Source organism: Globicephala melas, chromosome 3 (assembly GCF_963455315.2).
Source record: "Globicephala melas chromosome 3, mGloMel1.2, whole genome shotgun sequence".
Taxonomy (NCBI): Eukaryota; Metazoa; Chordata; class Mammalia; order Artiodactyla; family Delphinidae; genus Globicephala; species Globicephala melas.
In genome coordinates this window covers 56,764,968-56,784,361 of record NC_083316.1, presented here as the reverse complement: position 1 = coordinate 56,784,361, position 19,394 = coordinate 56,764,968, and the positions used below count along the sequence as shown (strand labels likewise).

The 19,394-nt window shown below is 36.9% G+C and overlaps 1 protein-coding gene across 1 annotated transcript in view; it reads right to left on the bottom strand.

Moving 5' to 3' along the window:
- TNPO1 (transportin 1) overlaps positions 1-19,394 on the bottom strand; it is an 83,837-nt gene that overhangs the window by 31,239 nt on the left and 33,204 nt on the right. Inside the window, exons 2-8 of the mRNA XM_060295509.1 lie at positions 18,459-18,572; positions 15,600-15,675; positions 11,479-11,628; positions 8,226-8,332; positions 6,157-6,290; positions 4,651-4,732; positions 1,566-1,688 (exon numbers count right to left, since the gene is read on the bottom strand). Of these exons, the coding sequence (XP_060151492.1) occupies positions 1,566-1,688; positions 4,651-4,732; positions 6,157-6,290; positions 8,226-8,332; positions 11,479-11,628; positions 15,600-15,675; positions 18,459-18,572 (786 nt within the window). The remainder of the gene's footprint in view (positions 1-1,565; positions 1,689-4,650; positions 4,733-6,156; positions 6,291-8,225; positions 8,333-11,478; positions 11,629-15,599; positions 15,676-18,458; positions 18,573-19,394) is intronic.

Here is a 19,394-nt window from a genome sequence, read left to right as displayed (position 1 = left end):
AAAAGAAATCTGGGAATGAGTAGACCCATGAAGTTCAAACCTGTGTTGTTCAAGGGTCAACTGTATATACTTCCACATATTTAAAAAGATATATAGATATTATACAATTACAAAAATTAATTTTTTTTTAATTTGGAAAAAAGTAGTGGCATTTCTTTGTCAACTATATAATTTCTAGTTGCCAATAAAATAGGTTTATCATGTCCTTCATGTCCTTTGAACATACCAAGCCAAATTCACTCTTAAGTTGGAGGTACATTTCTGATCTCCAAATCTATCCAAATCTACCCTTCTTTTAAAAATCTAACATACCGGGAATTCCCTGCAGCCCAGTGGTTAGGACTTGGCGCTCTCACTGCCAGGGCCCTGGGCTCGATCCCTGGTCAGGAAACTAAGATTCCGCAAGGTGCACAGCGTGGCCACCCCCCCCCAAAAAAAAACCTTACATGCAAAAACAAAATAAACATAATCAAAGGCATGAATTCCCAATGTACCTGGGACTGAATCTGGGGTCAAGTGATGAATTCTTGAATGAAACATCTCACCCATCAAAATACAGCAACACAACTGCTGTGACAGGCTAGCCCCTACCATGTTCTACTACTATGCTGGGTATTGCTGAAGAAAGAACTGTAGCCTTGTAAATTAGGTTCCCCAGCTGTGACGTGGCAAATGATTATATGTCTTTCTTAACTTTCTGGTTAACCCCAAACTCTCACTAAACTCTCAACCAACCTCACCTGATTCTTCTAAACACTTTACAGAGAGAATATCTTTATCAGAGGGAAAGTAATTTATCCCCATCTTTTGCTTCTACATATCCTTATCACTACAACTACCTTTCCTAATGTTTTAGAAAGGGAGTTACTGAACATCATGAATGCTAGCCTTCTTCTAACTGGTCTTAGATGCCATCCTTTAAGTACAACTATATTCAGCAATATGAAAACTAGGTATGACTGTAGCAATAATGAGTATTGCCCAACAAATTACTTTGTCCTAATAATAATTATGTTATTATGTATTCCTTCCTTTAATTACAACTATCTGTGCTCAACATATTTACAATATCCTAGTAAAATTATTTTAATCACGTAAGGACTGAAAGAGAGCCTTTTAAAATCTAAATGGTCTGCTAGAACTCACTATAATGGTTACGTATTTTCTATTCAGAAATTGTTACCACTGTTACCATAAATCAAAAGTTGATCAGATCAATTTACCAGTTAACGGGTCAAAAACAAACTCTTTTAAGTATTATAGTTTTATTAGCCTAACCCATATCAAATAAATACAAATAACCTAAATATTTCTTAGTTACACTGGTTAAAAGCTATCTACTCCTTTAAACAACATTCCCCTCTATAACATCTTATATCTCATGAAAGAAAGATCGCCATAAAGATAATTTTTAACTTTAAGATGATAACTAATTTTTATAGTCCCCCCCCCGCAACAAATGTGACAAATAAATTGGAAGACAGTGGCTTCACACTACACGTTTTGTGCCCAAGATTTTTCTTGAGGGGAAGATGAGGAGAAAGCCTTTAAACTGCTTGTATTACCTCAACTATATTATGCATGTGAGGAAGCAGGCGATCCATTCGAACTTCAAGCAACATCACAAGTGCCCGGCACACATTTTTCCGTACCTCTGGTTCTTCATCACCAGCCAATGCAAAGAGATTCTATTGCACAAGAAATATTTTCTTCTAGTTAAGTATTCCAACATACTAGAAAGATTTATACATAACAACCAATAATCTGCAAGGTGGCAACATTTAAAGAAACCCTAAGAAGATACTGTACAGATAAAGGCTTATGAATTAACTGGCCCTACTAATACTTTATAGCATTAGATTATAAAGTAAGACAGACGCAGGATAATAACTGCCAAAAACTATGATTTTGGTAAATGATCTAAAGCCATTTTTCGGAGTATGAGTGGTTGCATCTTGAAGTAATCTTTAGTTTATGAGAATAAAACCATGTCACTAGGACATAGGAGCATTCACCCAGATCACCCAGAATTAGAGATAATCATTAAAATACAGTTTGATTTACTCTTCAAAATTACTGTCTGTTAAGAGATTATTCCTACCAATACTGATTCTTAATAGGCATACATTCTATAAAAGCACCAACAATTGGGAAATATACACTGAGTTTCCAACAATGTGACCCTAAACTGCTGTCGTTCACTGAGTCAACTATTGAAAAAATGGTAATAGTAGCAATCGATCTTATGCTTTATGCTGTTAAGTTTCTCTACAAGGTTTAAAAAAAAAGTGGGAATGAACAATACTGTTTCAATTAACCTTCTCAACTCTAAGATGCTGCTACTCAATTTTACAAGTTTAGACGTTATATAACTTGCTAGCAAGTGGGGGAATCTGAATTTGGTTTTCACAAAATCATGGGTGAGTCCACACTCATTTCATTATACCAACAAGCCTCCACTAGAAAAAGCTGTCTGTTGCAGAGGTTCAAGTGGAGATGTCAGAAGAAAAAACAATTAAGCCTTTCCTATCTCACTCCTGAGGTTTTACTTTATTTACACACAACATACACACACATATTGAAAGCAGTAAAAAGAGGATTAAAATAATTAAGTAAAATCCAATGCGTCTCATTGTCTCTTCCCAGGACCACAGAAACATCTCCAGAGAGATGAACCTGAAATCATATTACAAGAAACGGGTACGACAATGGAAAAATTTAAATATCAAATGTGACAATATGTGAAGTACTGTTGTAGTAGCATTTTTAAAACTTTCATTTCTCCAAGTCCTATCTCTACTTCTGAGGCTTTCAAAACTCTGTAGTTGCTCTTTTAATTTTATATGGTCAGAAAGAATACGGTTTTTCCAGCAGGTGCTGCGCATATAAATCCTTTGTGAAATATGATGTTCTCTTAAGTATGAATACCCAGCTTTGCCAAGGTATGTTATAGCCAAGTATTAGTAACCAATACACTTTTCATCAGTACCAGCACATGTAGCAGGCATGATTTCAGCCCCCGATAAAAACACTGGTGACTGAAGAAAACTAACCAGTTATTGATTTAGCAAATAGTTACTGAGAGCCTACCATGTGTCAGGCGCCTCCTCTGGAGGTTTACTACTCTTACAGGATGAAGAACTGGGTGAATCTTACTGGATTACCAAGTAGCACAGAAGTGTTAATATGGTATTTAACGCTAATGGAAAATATCATTAAATGTCAGGAAACGTTCTTGTTCCACTTGCTGAGTATGGACCTGTGGAATTTTTATTTTCAGAAAGAATTTATTTTATTCTAAATTATATTTCTGTATAAGATGCTGGTATGTCTATTACTGTTCTCTTTAATAAGTCACGAGAGAAGAACACTAATGTTGTTATAATTACAACAAAAACTACTACTGCTTCTAAAAATAATAGCAGTAGCTAGCATGTGGAGTGCTTACTTTGTAGCAGGCACTGTTCCAATTTATTTTTAGCCAATACCTTTTTTAACAATCCAACAAGGTAAGTCTATTATTAGCTTTATTTTATAAAAACTGAAAATACCAGTTAAATAAGGTGCCCAAGGTTAACAAGCTACTAAGCTGTGGAGCTGGGATTTGAACACAGGCAGTCTTACTCCAGACTTCTAATACTGTCCACTACCCTCTATACCAAACTAGACTGAAAACACCTTGAAGCATAAAATTTCTTTATGTATCCTTACCACCAAGCACAGTGCCTGAGTCACAGTATGTATTCAGTAAAATGTATTTAAGATGCATGTTTTCATTTCAATTTTCAAATGGCTTGAGGATTCTAATGGCTACTACTTGTAGTCTATTGGTAAAAGATGTTTAGAAGAAGCTTGTCAATTTAAGTGATGAGAAAAAAAAGACATAATTTCCCCCACTTCTTTCTTGTAATTTCCCAACAGGAATACCAGAAATATGGTCTCTGAAGGACTTTTTTTTTTAAAGAAGAGCTGAAAAGGAATAGACTATTTAAATTTCATTTGATGAAAATAAAAGTGAAGTGCTAAAGGAACTTTAATAATCCTTTCACAATCGCTGTTATCAAGCAGAAGTTCTGAAAAGAAATTCTACTGCTTAGGATTCAATGGCCAAAAAACTATGCTCCTGTTGTCTTTCTGCTTTTATCAAAAAGTTAAAAAGTACCATTAGAAATGCTCGCTGAGCTTTAACAGCCAATTTTCCCCCCTGAAACTTCTCATTTTACACTGAAAACCAATGGAAAAAGAGAAGTACTATCCTTTTAATTTATACCTTCAGATTCTTTATCAAATTAAGTTTATTCAACCTCTTCATGTTTCTAATATCACAAATGAGCTGGGAGATTTAATGTCCATATGCAATTTGAACAGTATATTGAGGTAGAAATTTTTATAATCAAGATATTAAACACAGACATACCATAATCAATGTTTGCACAAGTAGAAAACTCAGTGAGAGGAAAAGTACTTTTATTTTCAGTTAACGAGAATCACAAAGTTTATACTGTACCCAATTTTAATACTATCAGAAATAATTTAAATATTGACAGCTCATAATTATAAATTATCGTATTTATAAAATAAAACTACATGCAATGAACAGTTTCTAACCTCCTCAAAAATAAGGTGGGGTGGGGGGAGGACAAATCTTACCTCAATAAAGGAATCAATATGCAACATCAGAGCTTGAGTTCTACTGATGATAAACTGATTGACACAGGCAACAGCATGAGACCTAGAAACAAAATTCAAAATACACTAATTGAAGAAGCTCTGCTCCATTTACAGAAGACTGGCAAGAATTTAAACGTTCCTCCATAATAATATTACAGTGTATGTACAGCCATGCGTGCACACGCGCACGCACACGCACACACACACACACACACACTAAAAAGAATGAGTCAAAATTCCCTATGTATTAAACATATCCTTCACATTCTTTCCGTGTTAAGTGAAAAATGCAGGTTGTGGAGCAATATGTTAACGCTACTAAGAAAGTGGAAAAGCGTCTGGAAGGACATGTTCGCTCTCAAGAGTGTGAGGTTGGATGGGGACATAATGGGAATTATTTTAGATTTTAAAATAATGGGTATGCATTCCTTCTGAAACTGAAAATGCGGACTGTTCTACAGCCTATGTGTTCGACATACCTAATCTAATCCCATAGCAATTCTTAATGGCACTACTGTTAAAAATATACCCATAATCTAATCACTTACTACCTCCACTTCTCCTCTAGTCCAAACCATAATCTCCCATCGGGACTATGTCAAGAGGCTCTAACTGGTTTCCCAATTTCCATTATGCAAAACCCCACTACCTGTTTGACACACATTTAAGATCACATAATATCCTTGTTCAGATTGCTCCAGTAGGAATCTACTTTTCCTGCCAAACGTCAAAAGGTAAATATTTTAAGCTTTGTGGGCCACCTAAGACCTCTGTGGCAGCTTTACTACCCAACCACCCACTTCAACCTTTTAAACTATGGAATCATTTGTAGCTCATAAGTCACGCCTGAATTTGGCCACACGGGTCACAGCGTGCCGATTACTGGCGTAAACACGCCCCTGTAATGTGCTACTCCCTACCCCTCTAGCTTCATTTCCTACTGTGCTACAAAATCGTTTTCTTCTGTCACCCTAAAAGGTTTCTTCCTAACTCCAGGGACTTTGTACTGTTGTTCCCTCTTAAGTGATCTTGGCTTTGATCGTTCAGAAAGCCTTGCTACTTTACTTTGTTCAGGGTTTCTGCACAATTGCTGCCTGTTACAAAGAATGTGCTGCATAACACACCTGTGAATCACTACCTAACCCCTTATGCTCGCTATTTTTCCACAGTATGTGTCAACCCCGACAAGCTCTGCAACACACTGAATTTCAGCCTCACACAAAGGACTTTAAAAGCCTGACTGTTAACCATTATAAATGTAATTAACCATGCAGATGGTGGAGAAGTGTCATAGATAACGAAAATTTCAGTAGAGTGACATTTCACAGGCTGTCATTAGAGGAGTAGATTTCAATTATCAAGTCCACCTCTATAGAAGAGCCAGTTATCTTCTGCCAATCGCAAAAATACTAGGTAGTGCAAAATAAGGGAGTGGTCAGGTTCGTATCCGTTTATAAATTAATTTAATATTGGCTGTATAGATACCTTATTTTTGGACTACTGTGCTTGAAGAACTGTAAAAATTTAGGAATCATGATGTTGAGAGGACGATCTAAAACATCACTATCTAAAATCTCAGCAGAATCTTCACAAATCTTCTGAAGGGCACCAAATGCTCCCTGTAAAAGACATTTCAATGATTAGAATTAAAAATGAAGCCATTTTAAAAGCAAACTGAGGAATATTCACTAATTTGTATGGATTAATGTTCCCAGTTTGCATAAAACCTGCATCATAAAATCCATACATTTAATCATCAGCTATAAAAGAAATTTATTATACCACTGAGTTATTTAAAACCTCAGTTTAAATATAATGGTACATTTTAATTTTAGCATTAAATGTCTTAGAATTAGAATTTTGATCGTCAGGGACTGTAAATAATATCATCTAATTTAAAAACTTAACTTCTGCAGTATTCTTGCCAATTTTACGTCAACAGTAATTTTTCTCTTATTAAATACCAGTTTGTTAAAACAATGTAAAACTCTATGTTTACGTATAAGTGCATTTAACCATTGTACCACTTCTCTGTTTGAAGCACAAATGGAGGTCTTAATTATCATCAAAAAATTATTTATATGTAAACCATTCATTGACAAAAGTTGTTAAAAGGGCAGGCAATTCAATTTGGTAATTTCCCCTACAACCACTTTACAACCAAGTGGCTTACCTAGAGAGCTCCTGTATATAATATCTAACCTACCAGTTACCTCAACCACCTACTTTACTCTGCTTATAATTCTATCAGCAGCATCTTGGGACTTATTCTCTACACTACAGGTTAATTTAAGAATCCTGTATGACTTAGTAGCTCCACAATTTCATGATTATCAGTTTAAACTTTTTATTCTTGGAAAGTGCTTGCTTAAAATTTTGGCTTCCTTTTATGTTATCATTATACCAAAGCACTATTTAAATTTTAATCAACTGTTACCTGATGGCTAAATATTATTATTTTAGTTTTTCTGTAACCTTCCAAGGCATTACTAGAAAATGTATATATGAGAATGCAAGGTTGTTTTCTTTTTCTTTGAGGGAGGGAGAAGAGTGACTTTTTAAGATTCCTTTTTGCTAGCTTTCCCTCTCCCTGGTCCTCTCTTCCCCAAGTCAGATCTGACAACAAAATGTTAAGTCAAAAAGACCACCTGATTCCTTTTTATTAAGTTATTTTTGTACCTGCCCTGCCTCCAAGCCTTGCTCTTTTTTGAGAGGGAGATAAGTCACTGCCTTAAGAGAGGCAAAACACTTAAAATGATTTCTATTTAAAACAGATTTCTATCCAAACTGGAAGCCTGCTAATGAAAGAAATGGTTAAGGTACTCATTAAGAAATTATAGGAAAAAAATCCATACAGATTCCCTTTCATTTCCCCAAATGGAAAGGTTGTTACTCATTTGATCAGTGGCAAAGAAGAGATTATAATTAATATATAATTAAAACGATACTACAGGGCTTCCCTGGTGGCGCAGTGGTTGAGAGTCCGCCTGCCGATGCAGGGGACATGGGTTTGTGCTCCGGTCCGGGAAGATCCCACATGCCGCGGAGCGGCTGGGCCCGTGAGCCATGGCCGCTGAGCCTGTGCTCCGCAACGGGAGAGGCCCGTGTACCGCAAACAAACAAAAAACTATACTACATATACCTCAGACATACCATACAACAAGAGGCACAAAAACAACTTAGAGACACTGAAAATGTACCCACAGTCTGGGAATTTGGTAAATTTAATTAAATCCATCTTCAAAAAATACTACTTCACCTGATTAAGCTTGACAATTGCTCTGCTGATTACATATACACACACACAAGAGAATAGTTTTAAAATACAAAAAACAGAACATATTTCCTTGTAGGAAATATAGTAAAGAGGTTTTATAACTTAACGGTCTTTAAACAGTAAGATACACGATCACTAACAGAAAACAAAAAGGTAACTTTAGGCTTCTAAGTTTTGAAGTTATATGTTTCAGAGGAATTATTTTTTCTCAATATTACTAATAAACATGAAAAGAAAAATAGAAAAGAAAAATTATATATGAAGCAAAAATCCTTACTTCACAAGTGTTGTAATCTTCAGAATCCAACAGGCTACAGAGTTTTGGTAAGAGGTCAGGCCAATTCTGCAATTCTCCCTTGGAGGCTATAGTTGTAATCAAAATACCTTGAAAGAAAACACACCCCTTTAGGAAATCTGCCTGCATTATGTTAGATACTGCCTTGTGAACCACCACAAGCCAATGTGAGTGCTCACGTTTGCACGTGCGCGCACACACACACACACACATACAGTTTAAATGTTCCAAATCAGTGTACGACTTGCAAACCATGTCAACAGTAACATTCATCACGGATCACTGTATCACCACAGTACATCTGTGGAAACTCCAACATAAATCAGATCCATTTCTAATCCTGCTTGCCAACACTTCACCCTCTTTGTATTTTTTTTTTCCCTCTTTGTATTTTTAACAAGTACCTGTACAAAAGACTACAACCTGCTCTTCTCCAACAATAGGTCTACTAATTAAAATTACCCCTATTTTATAAAAATTATATACAAAAGAGTAGAAAGAAATACACCAAAATGTTATTAGCAGCACTTATCACTGGGTGATGAGTATGAGTCTGTTAGATCAAATAAAAACACATAAAAGAGGTAAGAACAGCTCTCTGACTTAACCTAGGATCAAAGCCATGACTCAAGGCAGGGAGAGAAAAAGTAGATGAGCCATTAGCCCAGAACATTCCAAGGATGAATCACTGGCAAAGTGATCTTGGATCATGGACGCTACTGGCACAGGCTGACTGATCATGTCACTCTGACTGGATTATTTCAACTGTGCTATGTGGCTTAGCTGTAATAGCTAAGGATCATGCAAATACAGAAATATGTATGTAACACAAAAATTTTGTGTATTTTCTCTGCCTTAGTAAATTTAGTATTAGTAACATAATGTAATATGCCTGGTGATTACAGATCTTTTAGCACCTTAATTAAGAGTATAAACAGTAGGCAAATAATATGTAATTCAAAATACTCTGTATTTTTTACTCTGTAAAAAAAATTTAAAAGAAGAGAAAAAGTTCTCTCTTCATAGTTATTTTGAGAATTCAGTGAGATAGGCACACAAAATGCCAGGCATATAGTAAATACTCAATAATTATTATTGAACAGCAAATTCTACTGTCTGTGTATATAAATTCTCTTTAAGTTTTCCATTGTTAGTTTTGAGAAGGTTGCTCCCAATGGTAAAGAGTTAAAAAATGTAAAGAGTAAAGTTGTTAGCCAAGATTTACTCTCCACTAAAAAAATTAAATTACATGGTAAGGGTCTTAAAATGATAGCATTTTTAAGATATAACCCGTACAATTAAGTGGCCTTCTGGTAAGATCAAAAAGCAGCGAGACTAATAGATCTGTTCCTTCTTGCCATGTATTCTTTCCTGAAGTTAAAACATGAAAGAATTGAGGGAAAGAGAAATTTCTGGATCTGCCTAAAGGAAACCAAACATGTCTTAAAACAAGCAATAATAAAAATTAAACACAAACTAAAACTTGGTACTAAGAGTCTGCTGACATTCATGACTTCTGCTGAGAGAATATTAAAGAATGTTGACAGACTGACAAATTCAAATTAATTTGGCCCCATATAATCTCATCCACTCTCAAAAAATATTCTAATGCCAACGCAGTTGCAAAAAGTGAAAAATTGTAATTCTCAGTGTTTCAACAAAGATGGGAGTGAAAACTGATGTGCTTGGCAATACCTATTAAAATTTTAAATGTTTAAAAAACACACTCTGACCCAGTAATACCACTTCTACGAATGAATTCTATAGAAACTTTCTCACCTGTGTATGAAATACATAAAAGGATGTTCACTGAAATAATAAAATTACAAACCATACATTCTTTAACAAGGAGAAACAATTTTACACCTCTCTAATGGATTACCAGTCACTGAAATGTGGTCCTTCCCAATACACTTCCTTGGCAAGATTTACCATATGTACTGTTAAGATTAAAAAAATTTTAAGAAGACTGGTATACACTGGTACACCATCCATTTTACCACTGTCAAGAGTCTGGTAGAAAATCAGGAGTATATGAGGGTCCATGAGAATAACCTAGGGAGACCCTTTCCTCAAATTATAAATGCCCTCTACATATCCTATTTAAAAATCAGTGTTGGGCTTCCCTGGTGGCGCAGTGGTTGAGAGTCCGCCTGCCGATGTAGGGGACACGGGTTCGTGCCCCGGTCCGGGAAGATCCCACATGCCGCGGAGCAGCTGGGCCCGTGAGCCATGGCTGATGGGCCTGCGCGTCCGGAGCCTGTGCTCCACAACGGGAGAGGCCACAACAGTGAGAGGCCCGCGTACCGCAAAAACAAAACAAAACAAAACAAAACAAAAAAAATCAGCGTTAATAATGGCAATATTTAATATTTGGAGGGAAGTTACAGAGCCTCTGCTTTGTGAATAAGAGATGAACTGGGGACTTTTCAAACCTACCATGAGACAAAATATACAAAGGCAGAGAACTTTTAATGAAAATGACTGGAGGTTCTTAACTGAATTCCATTTAACCAACCTGCCAGAGGAACAGAAGCTTTCCAGGTCCTTGTGAAACATAGCTGCTGAAACCCCATGGCATATGGAATCTACCCATTGGTGGGCTACTGTGCAGTACATGTCTATTTCCACTTCTACCAGATGATGTGTGTGCTTACCCACAGTCAGTTGTATTGGCTCCCAAACCTACTTATTCCAGTTACTATGAACTAAGCATTTTAACAGTCTTTCATAAAATGGTAGAAAGTTGTTCTTTCACTAAAAACAAGTTGAACACTGAAAAAGACTCAAAAATTACTGTAATTAGGTACAGACAAGGCAAATATGAATTAAAAACAAGGGGGGGATATAGTGAAAATCTAAGGTCCTGCATGGAAGATGTTTTACAAAGAAGTTTTTCTTCACATGTAAAAGAAAGTGAAACTGGAAATTATACCCCATGTATGACACAAGGAAGACATAATTAAGGAACCCACAGAAAAAACAGTAGTCCTAGATGAATATCACTTGTTAATGCCCCACTGTAACCAACTTTGATTAAGCAACTACTAGTGAACCTGGTCTCACTGGATTAAGAGAGCTTTTAGTAACATTATTTCAAAAGCAGCAATGAAAAATTTTCCCCATCACAATTCAACATGAAATGGATGATAAAAATTCCAATGGAAATGGTCTGCCGTATCAGAAACCAACCCAGTTAAAAACACGATAAGCAAAATTGTGACAGATTACTTACCTACAGTAGCTCTAATCAAAGGAGAGGAGTCACCGATATTGTTTAAACATTCACTCTTAATAAAGTCTGTTACACCATTTGGGAAGTTCTGAAAGTGTGCTTTCACGTTATTCTTCAAAATTAGACCACTCAAAGATCTTGTGGGTTCATCTGTAACAAAGTAACAACAGCACTGAGTTTTAAAGTAGTTTTCATTTCAAAATATACCAAGAACGGTAACTTTAAAAATGTATTCAGAAACTGATTGTAACATTTCATTAATTTGCTATAACCAGGAAAAAAAATACCATAAATGATTATCCAAGGATTAGCTCCATGATTTATAGTTCAGGGTTTCTCAACCTTGGCACTATTGACATTTTGGGCCAGGTAATTCTTTGTTGAGGAGTGCTGTCCTGTGCACTGTAAGATGTTTAGCAGTATCACTGGCCATAGGTGCCAGTATTACCTCTCCAAGTTGTGACAACCAAAAATGTTTCCAGATAATGTCAAATGTCCCATTGGGCAGCGGACACACACACACACACACACAAAACTGCACCTGGTTGAGAACCACTGATTTAATTTAAGTTAATTTAGTTTATATATGGCCAATGTACTCAAGCTTTATTGGTACCTGATATAAACATCAAATTACAGATCTGAAAGTATTAGTCACTAAAGATATCCTATTAAAAAATTAAGTGGACAAAGAACATATGGGATCACCTTCACATACAAATAACTGCCGTTCATTTATATCATGTCTTTCACTTGCCTCTGAGCTAAAAAAAAAAGGGGGGGTGGGGAGTAAAACAGTATTTAAATTTCCAGAAGTTTTTAAAAAATACAATCTACGTAAAAGAAGTTTAATCCGTAGATAGTACTAACAAATTTTCCAAGAACCAATTTAATATTAGAATATAACCAATGCTTTAACAATTGGCCTCATCACCAACAATATTAGCAACAGTTAACATTTTCTGAATGTTTATTAGGTACTAAACACTGCTAAGTGCTTTCCAAGTAGTTTGCATTTAATCCTCACAACCTCATGAGACAGCAGTTGTTATCTCCACTGCACAATCAAGGAAACTGAGGCCTTTGCCAAAGTCACACAAGGCTACGAAGTGGGGAAGCCAAAACATCAACCTTAGGAGCCTGGCTCCAGAGCCTACACTTGATGCATGGTACAGGATCACCCTCCTCAAAGGGCTGGAAGACATGAACAGCTGGTGTATTGAACACAATATGCTGTTTCAGCACTACTGTTTTACATGCTTTATTAAAAAATAAAACCACCCAAGCTTGTTCTAGTTAGTAGTATGCTCTCAAAGTCTGATTGACATTGAAATGTTCAGGGGTACAGGACAGGAGGAGGCAAAAAGATAGTGTTTCCTTGCATATAAACCCCATTCAAGCCATCACAGCAATAGAGCCTACGAGCTCTTTATGCCACCCTCTAAAAATTTCTTCCTGGTTTCAATTACCATCATTCAATCAGTAACTTATAATGAAACAAAAACACTTCTAAATTCTCTTGAAAGTTTAAAACTTCCATAAAATAAATGAATAGATTTATTTAACTTTATAAATTTAACTTCCTCGAGCAATAAGCTTTTCTTAAGCCAGCCATTAATAATTCAGTCATGTAATTTTTAATGGCATGTGTATTTGTTTATAAGAAATACACTATATCATTTTTACAATTAAGATTACAAGATGAAGTTTCAAAAAAATCACGAGGTGTGGGCTTCCCTGGTGGCGCAGTGGCTGAGAGTCCTCCTGCCGATGCAGGGGACGCGGGTTTGTGCCCCGGTCCGGGAAGATCCCACATGCCGCGGAGCGGCTGGGTCCGTGAGCCATGGCCGCTGAGCCTGCGCGTCCGGAGCCTGTGCTCCACAACGGGAGAGGCCACAACAGTGAGAGGCCCGTGTACCGCAAAAAAAACAAAAAACAAACAAACAAAAAAACAAAAACAAAAAAAAACAAAAAAAAAATCACTAAGTGAAATGATTTAAAATTAAAAACATAAAACATTTTATATCAAAATACTTATTTTAATTAAAAATATCCCCAGTCCCAAATTCATTTAGAAGAGCCCAAAATTAACCACGTCCTCTTTTTAAAAAGACTACTTTACTAGGTCTCAATTCTCATCTGTAAAGTGAGGGAAGTAGATGAGCTAATCTCTGAGGTCTCTCCACATCTAAAATTTTACTCCATGATTTAGTGTAAACAAATTCACATGAGGAATGGCAAAAAGGTCCCTAAATAAATAAGCATTTTCATTTCAAGAATTTACTTACGTTCCTTCTCTAATATGGATGGCCACAATGCTAATTTTTTTAAATAGAAAACTAGATATAGCAAACTTGTGTCCCAAATAAATGAATAAACACAGGAAGAAATACTAAGTATTACATAAAATCCTTTCCAACATTTTGTGGTTTTGTAATTAATAGGTCTTTTGGGAGGCAGTTACACACCCAACCTCTCCTGCTATTTGAATTGTAAGTTTGTCTGCTTTTAAAAATACTTGATGTACCTCATAGCCCAAGAAAGTTTTAAGAAAGAGTATAATATTATACCAATCTTAATATTTGGAATTCAGGATGAAGACATGACAGAATAGATGACTTGGTGAAAACAAACTTAAATTTTTCAAGTTAAACAACATAGTTTAGAAAAATTCATTTACTAAATCTTTAAGTCCTTATAGAATTATCTGATTACAACTACGATGTGGGAAAAATAAAATTTCTATATTAAGAAATAACACATTATATTAACGTATATTTATCAAACTAGGAATATTAATTGCTGAATGTAAAGATATGTTGAAGGACTTTCTAGTTTCTTAAAATTTAAAAATTTAAAGTTTCCCTTACATGCCTCAATCACAAATTAAAATCCCTAAAATTAACTAGAAAATTTGAAAATAATTCAAAATAAATCATTATACTGTGCATGAATTATTAAAATCTGAATAAACACAAGATTAGTGAGATTTTAAGGCCGTTAACCCACTCGCTAGTGCTTGGAGTTGAAACCTTATGGACGGTCTGATAGGCTAACACAGGCATTTTGTAGCTGAAAAAAGCAAGAGAGGTGAAATGAGTGTCAGAGTCTAAGACTTATTTCTCAGCTCCAAGTGTAGTAGTTTTTACTAATTGCACTATGGCTTCTGAAAGGGTATAGTGCTTTCATTTAGAGGCCAGTCAGTTGCTCAAAAAATACTTGAGTGCTTCTGGGTGTCTGACAATGTTCCAGGAAGGGAATACTCAAATAACTCTACGAAGAACACCTGTCACTACAATGTAAGCGCCACAAGGGCAGATTCTCATTTATTTTGTTCACTTTTATTGCCCCTGAGCGAGCAAACTGCCTGGCAGAGAAGAGGTGCTCAATAAATACTTGTAAAATGAATAAAGTCGAGATGGACACACTACTTGTATTAGAAACAATCAAATGATCGTGTCATTTAAAAATCAGATGATCATGTCATTTAAAAATCAGGCTGTTATAGAGGTAATTTAAAACTGTTGTAGAATAGTTAATGAAAAAGTTTCATGTATACTGTTACAAGGTTTAAAAAAGTTACAGGAGTCTATAAATAGAACTATCCTTTTTCTGGTTAAAATTTAAAACAGTATATAGCCATATAAAGGAGTATAGAATTAAGAGATTAACAATTGTCTCTGAGTGATGGGATTACACATGACTTTTCATTTTGGTTATATGAACTTTTAATCATACAAATATGATCACACATACAGTCAGTTATTTAGCAAATCCTGCATTCAATCTGTGTATTAAAAGAAATCAGTCTCTATGACATTCATGTAAAAGGACTGAAGCAAAACACCAAAACACCAAAGTAGACTTTACAACATTCTTTTCATTTGCAAAGAATGAGTGAATTTATTACAAAAACACTCAATTAACAACTGAATGCTCATTAAGCATCCAAATGCTTAGAGTGATAGTAACTCTTTCATTCCACATGTTTAAAGCAAGTGGGTTACTACAAAGTGAAATCCTTTGAAATAAGTAACCCTTCGTATATTTTTAACACATCTCAAAGACAAAATCTGAAGTGTAAGAAACTTTTAAGTAGTTACCACACAAACCCTACTTACCTTCAGATTTTAATTTTGTAAGAACAAAAATCAGGTAGTTGTTAAAGTCTGGATATTGATTGAGTTGTTCCAGTTTCTAGAACAAACAGTAGTTAAGGAAACTTCTCAGTGTAATCTAAGGAAGGAATTAGGCAGTTTTAACCTAAAATCAAGAACCTCTTTTGTGATTTTTAGCCTTGCATTTTTTCCAGTAAGAATAAAAGTTATCTTATTAAAACCATCAATATGCTATTCAAGAACACACCAATGGTCGTGTTAAACCTCTTGTGCGCTTTATGGCTGAAATATTAATATTTTACATCAATTATATTCAAGACAACATAAGCCAAGCTCCACCTTCAGCAAGGCGCATATCATATGAAAAACATTTTCAAAACAATTTGTTTGATTTATCTGAACTTAAAAAAAAAAACCCTAATCAGAAAGGTATTTATAAAATAATGACAAAAATGAAAAGCATCTCAAAGAAAGAAAAACAAGTCTCTTAAAGATCACTTAGGGAAATTAACTTTATAAAATCGCCTTTTAACTTAAAGTACTTTTATTAGACTCATTTGTTCTTTAGAATTCAAAAAGTTAAGATAAAATGCTATTTATGTGCAAGTCTACACATCAAACCTTATAACAGTCAGTGTTATAAAATTGCCACACTGCAACAGTTCTACAGTTCTGCCCCCCCACCCCCCAACAAGACCTAACGTTTCCAGTGACACCAACGTGCAGGTATTTCATTCTGTTGGCAGGCAACAATGACATAATGCTCTACTATGTCTTTCTTCATGCCCTCTAATCCCTAACATGCTTTTTAATAACACCTCTAATTGTGTTTTATTAGACAGAATTTTCTCAATAGACCTAAATCTTTAAATTAAATCCACGATACACACTCTAGGAACACCATATTAGCTACTTATTATACACTAGAATACTCTCAGTGTTCAGTGCTCAGAACATAAATTAACTATCAAAATACATTTCTCTAGAAAAATTCCAAGGTGTACTTTCTTTGACCAAAAAACCCTAGTGATTTATTTCTTTAGTGAACAGCCAAGATTAACAGCATGCTGATAAGCTAATAATCTTTTATAAATATTTCCTGATAAGGTTCACTTTCTTAGGACTTGAGCTATCTATCCATAATAGTATAACGGTCTTTCTGAAAGTGCTCAAGCCTATACAAAAACAATAATTACATTCCCTCCAAAGGAGACATAAAAGAACAAGGTCGTTATTAGGCACTCTGAAAATATAAAGCAGTGAGTATTTTTAAAATACTATTAACCTTTATCTACTGAAATTTAATTTGTTCCTTATGCAGAGGGCATACTATGCTCCAGGCACACAGAATAAACCGTAAATTTGATTCCTAGCGCACGCATAGTACTGAGCATATAAAAAGTACTTAATAAATAAGTACTAAAACAAAAAATTATGACATACAGTGCTGTACAAGAAATTACAATGCAGTTTTGGGATTGGCTAACTTAAGAAATTAACTGTCACATAGCACCTACAATTCATCAACTATCAACTTTTATCATTTCTACAGCTATGACAACACAAATTAAGACTGAGCCACAACAATGTTTCAAATACAAGCTCCAATACACCCCAAAACGACTATTCTTCCCTCAGTACTAGCAGTATACAAGCGAAATGGCTTAAAAAAAAAACAAACAAACCAAGTAGACCTAAATCATTAACACCTCCATTTTAAAAATAAGCAGTATTAATTAACCAAAAGGCTAGATACTTACCTACTGAAAAGTTTTAAGTTACAGCAATGTAGTACTTCTTTGAGAAACTTATTTACCAGAACTTCTCAAGTAACTGTATTTAACTTAACGTTTATAGTGTTTTAAATTTAAATACGTCCAAACTACGCCAAAAGAGCTTACTTACCAAATTCCATACTAAGCAATCTTCCGTTTATTAACAATAAAAATTAAGAGTTGTTTTTTTTTTTGCAAACAGCAGACTTAAGTTTCCTAAACAATTAACTTTGTCTTAAAATAAGAGATAAAACGGTTATTTCTGATCGGGTGAATTTGTTTCCCTTATTGGATGCAGCAAGAACTCTCCATTGGACCACAGTTTAGGGCACTACAGAAAGCACACAGTAGAGGTTTTGCTTCTTCTCTTAAGCCTTTCTGCCTCTAAATCCGTAGTAAAAGGACCAGCAAACTCGGTAAAGACTTGGTAATTGAGCAGACCGTCTTGAGCCAAAGATTTAAAAAGAAAATCTCACTTGGGAGGCAGGGAGCTCGCAACAGGTGTTGGCACGAACAGACCCGGGGTGAGGCCCGAGACCCCTCACTTCTTGGTTTCCAGCCCTTCCGGGCAAGGGCCTGGCAGAAACCCCAGGCCCAACACCCAGGCGGTTCAAACCCCGCGCCAGCTCCACCCCACTCAGGCCGCCGATCTCCGCCGCGCATACAGCGCTCTGCCCGCCGCCCCCTCCGCGCATTGTGTGGGCCGGGGCGTCGGTCGGGGGTCAGCGCCGGCACCCGTCTGCTCCGCTATCCACCCCCGTCAGCCGGTCAGCAGCGGGCGGGGACGTGACGGGCGGCCGACTCACATGTCGCGATCGCGGGCGGCGGCCAGCAGCCCCCAGCCTCCCGCGGGCCGGAAGCCGGCGGGCGCTGCGGCGCTCCGAACCGGAGGCACGAGGGCCGCGTGCGCGAGGCGGCGGGCAGGGGCGGCGGCGGGCGGGCCTCTCCTCACGGGCTGGCGGACGGAGGGCGGAGGGATCCGGGGAGCGGGAGGAGGGGGAGGGGCGGCGGGAGCCACCCGGCCGCCGAGAGCGGGCCCCGCGCAGGGCAAGCTGCGCGGGCGGCGGCGAGGCCTCAGAAAGGATACTTGTTGCACGGTTCTCTGGATGGTGGTGTCGGGGGACTGGGACTCCTTCAGCAGCTGCAGGATTTGCTGAAGCCCTTGCTCGTCAGGTTTCCACTCATACTCCATCTTGGTTTGCTGCAAATAAAGCCAGACACAGGAAGAGACGGAGCAAATGTTACTCCCCGTGCATAGGCCCGAGGGTTTCCCGCGCCAAGCACCCCCCTCCTCCCCGCTGAACGACCCCTGCGCTCCCCGGACGCCTCGGACCTGCCTGGGGCGCCCCGAAAGAAGTCTCGGACGGTGAAACCCGGGGAAACTGATCCTAGCAGCTCGGCCGCCAATGTCTGCTGCTGCTGCCGCCGCGGCCGCCGAGCGCAAGGAGCCGACCAGACTGAGTCACCGCGAATTTGCAATCTGGCCCCTAGATCCGCTCACGGGAGCCCCCTGGGTCCTAGTGCCACGCAGTTTTCTCCAACCCAACTCTAGTTCCATCCAGATTATTACTGATTTAAGGGCTAATCAAAAATCAAGTCCTTATCAAAATCCCTGCGAAACACCTGAAGAGATCTGATTTTGGGTTTCAGTCATTTTAAGTTAACATGGTTAGTAATTAAGAATGACTGTAATAAGGAAAAAAGCCTGATAATTCCCCCGACAGCTGAACAATACTTGAGAAGAAATAAAAATGTTTACATTTCAGTTTGATATATAAAGCACTAAATACTAATATTTAGTCTAAAACATTAAAGATGCATTGCAATCACAACCCACACTTCGATAAACACTACATGTTGCATTTACATTTGCATAATTTGACCGAAAAAATGCATCCTTGCATAAACTTCAACTTTTGAACTCTTTATTAAGAGTTCTTTATTATAAACTCTTTATTAGTTTATTTCAGGTGAAATAAACTCCACCTGAAATAACTGCATTTCACAACTAATGACTTTGGGC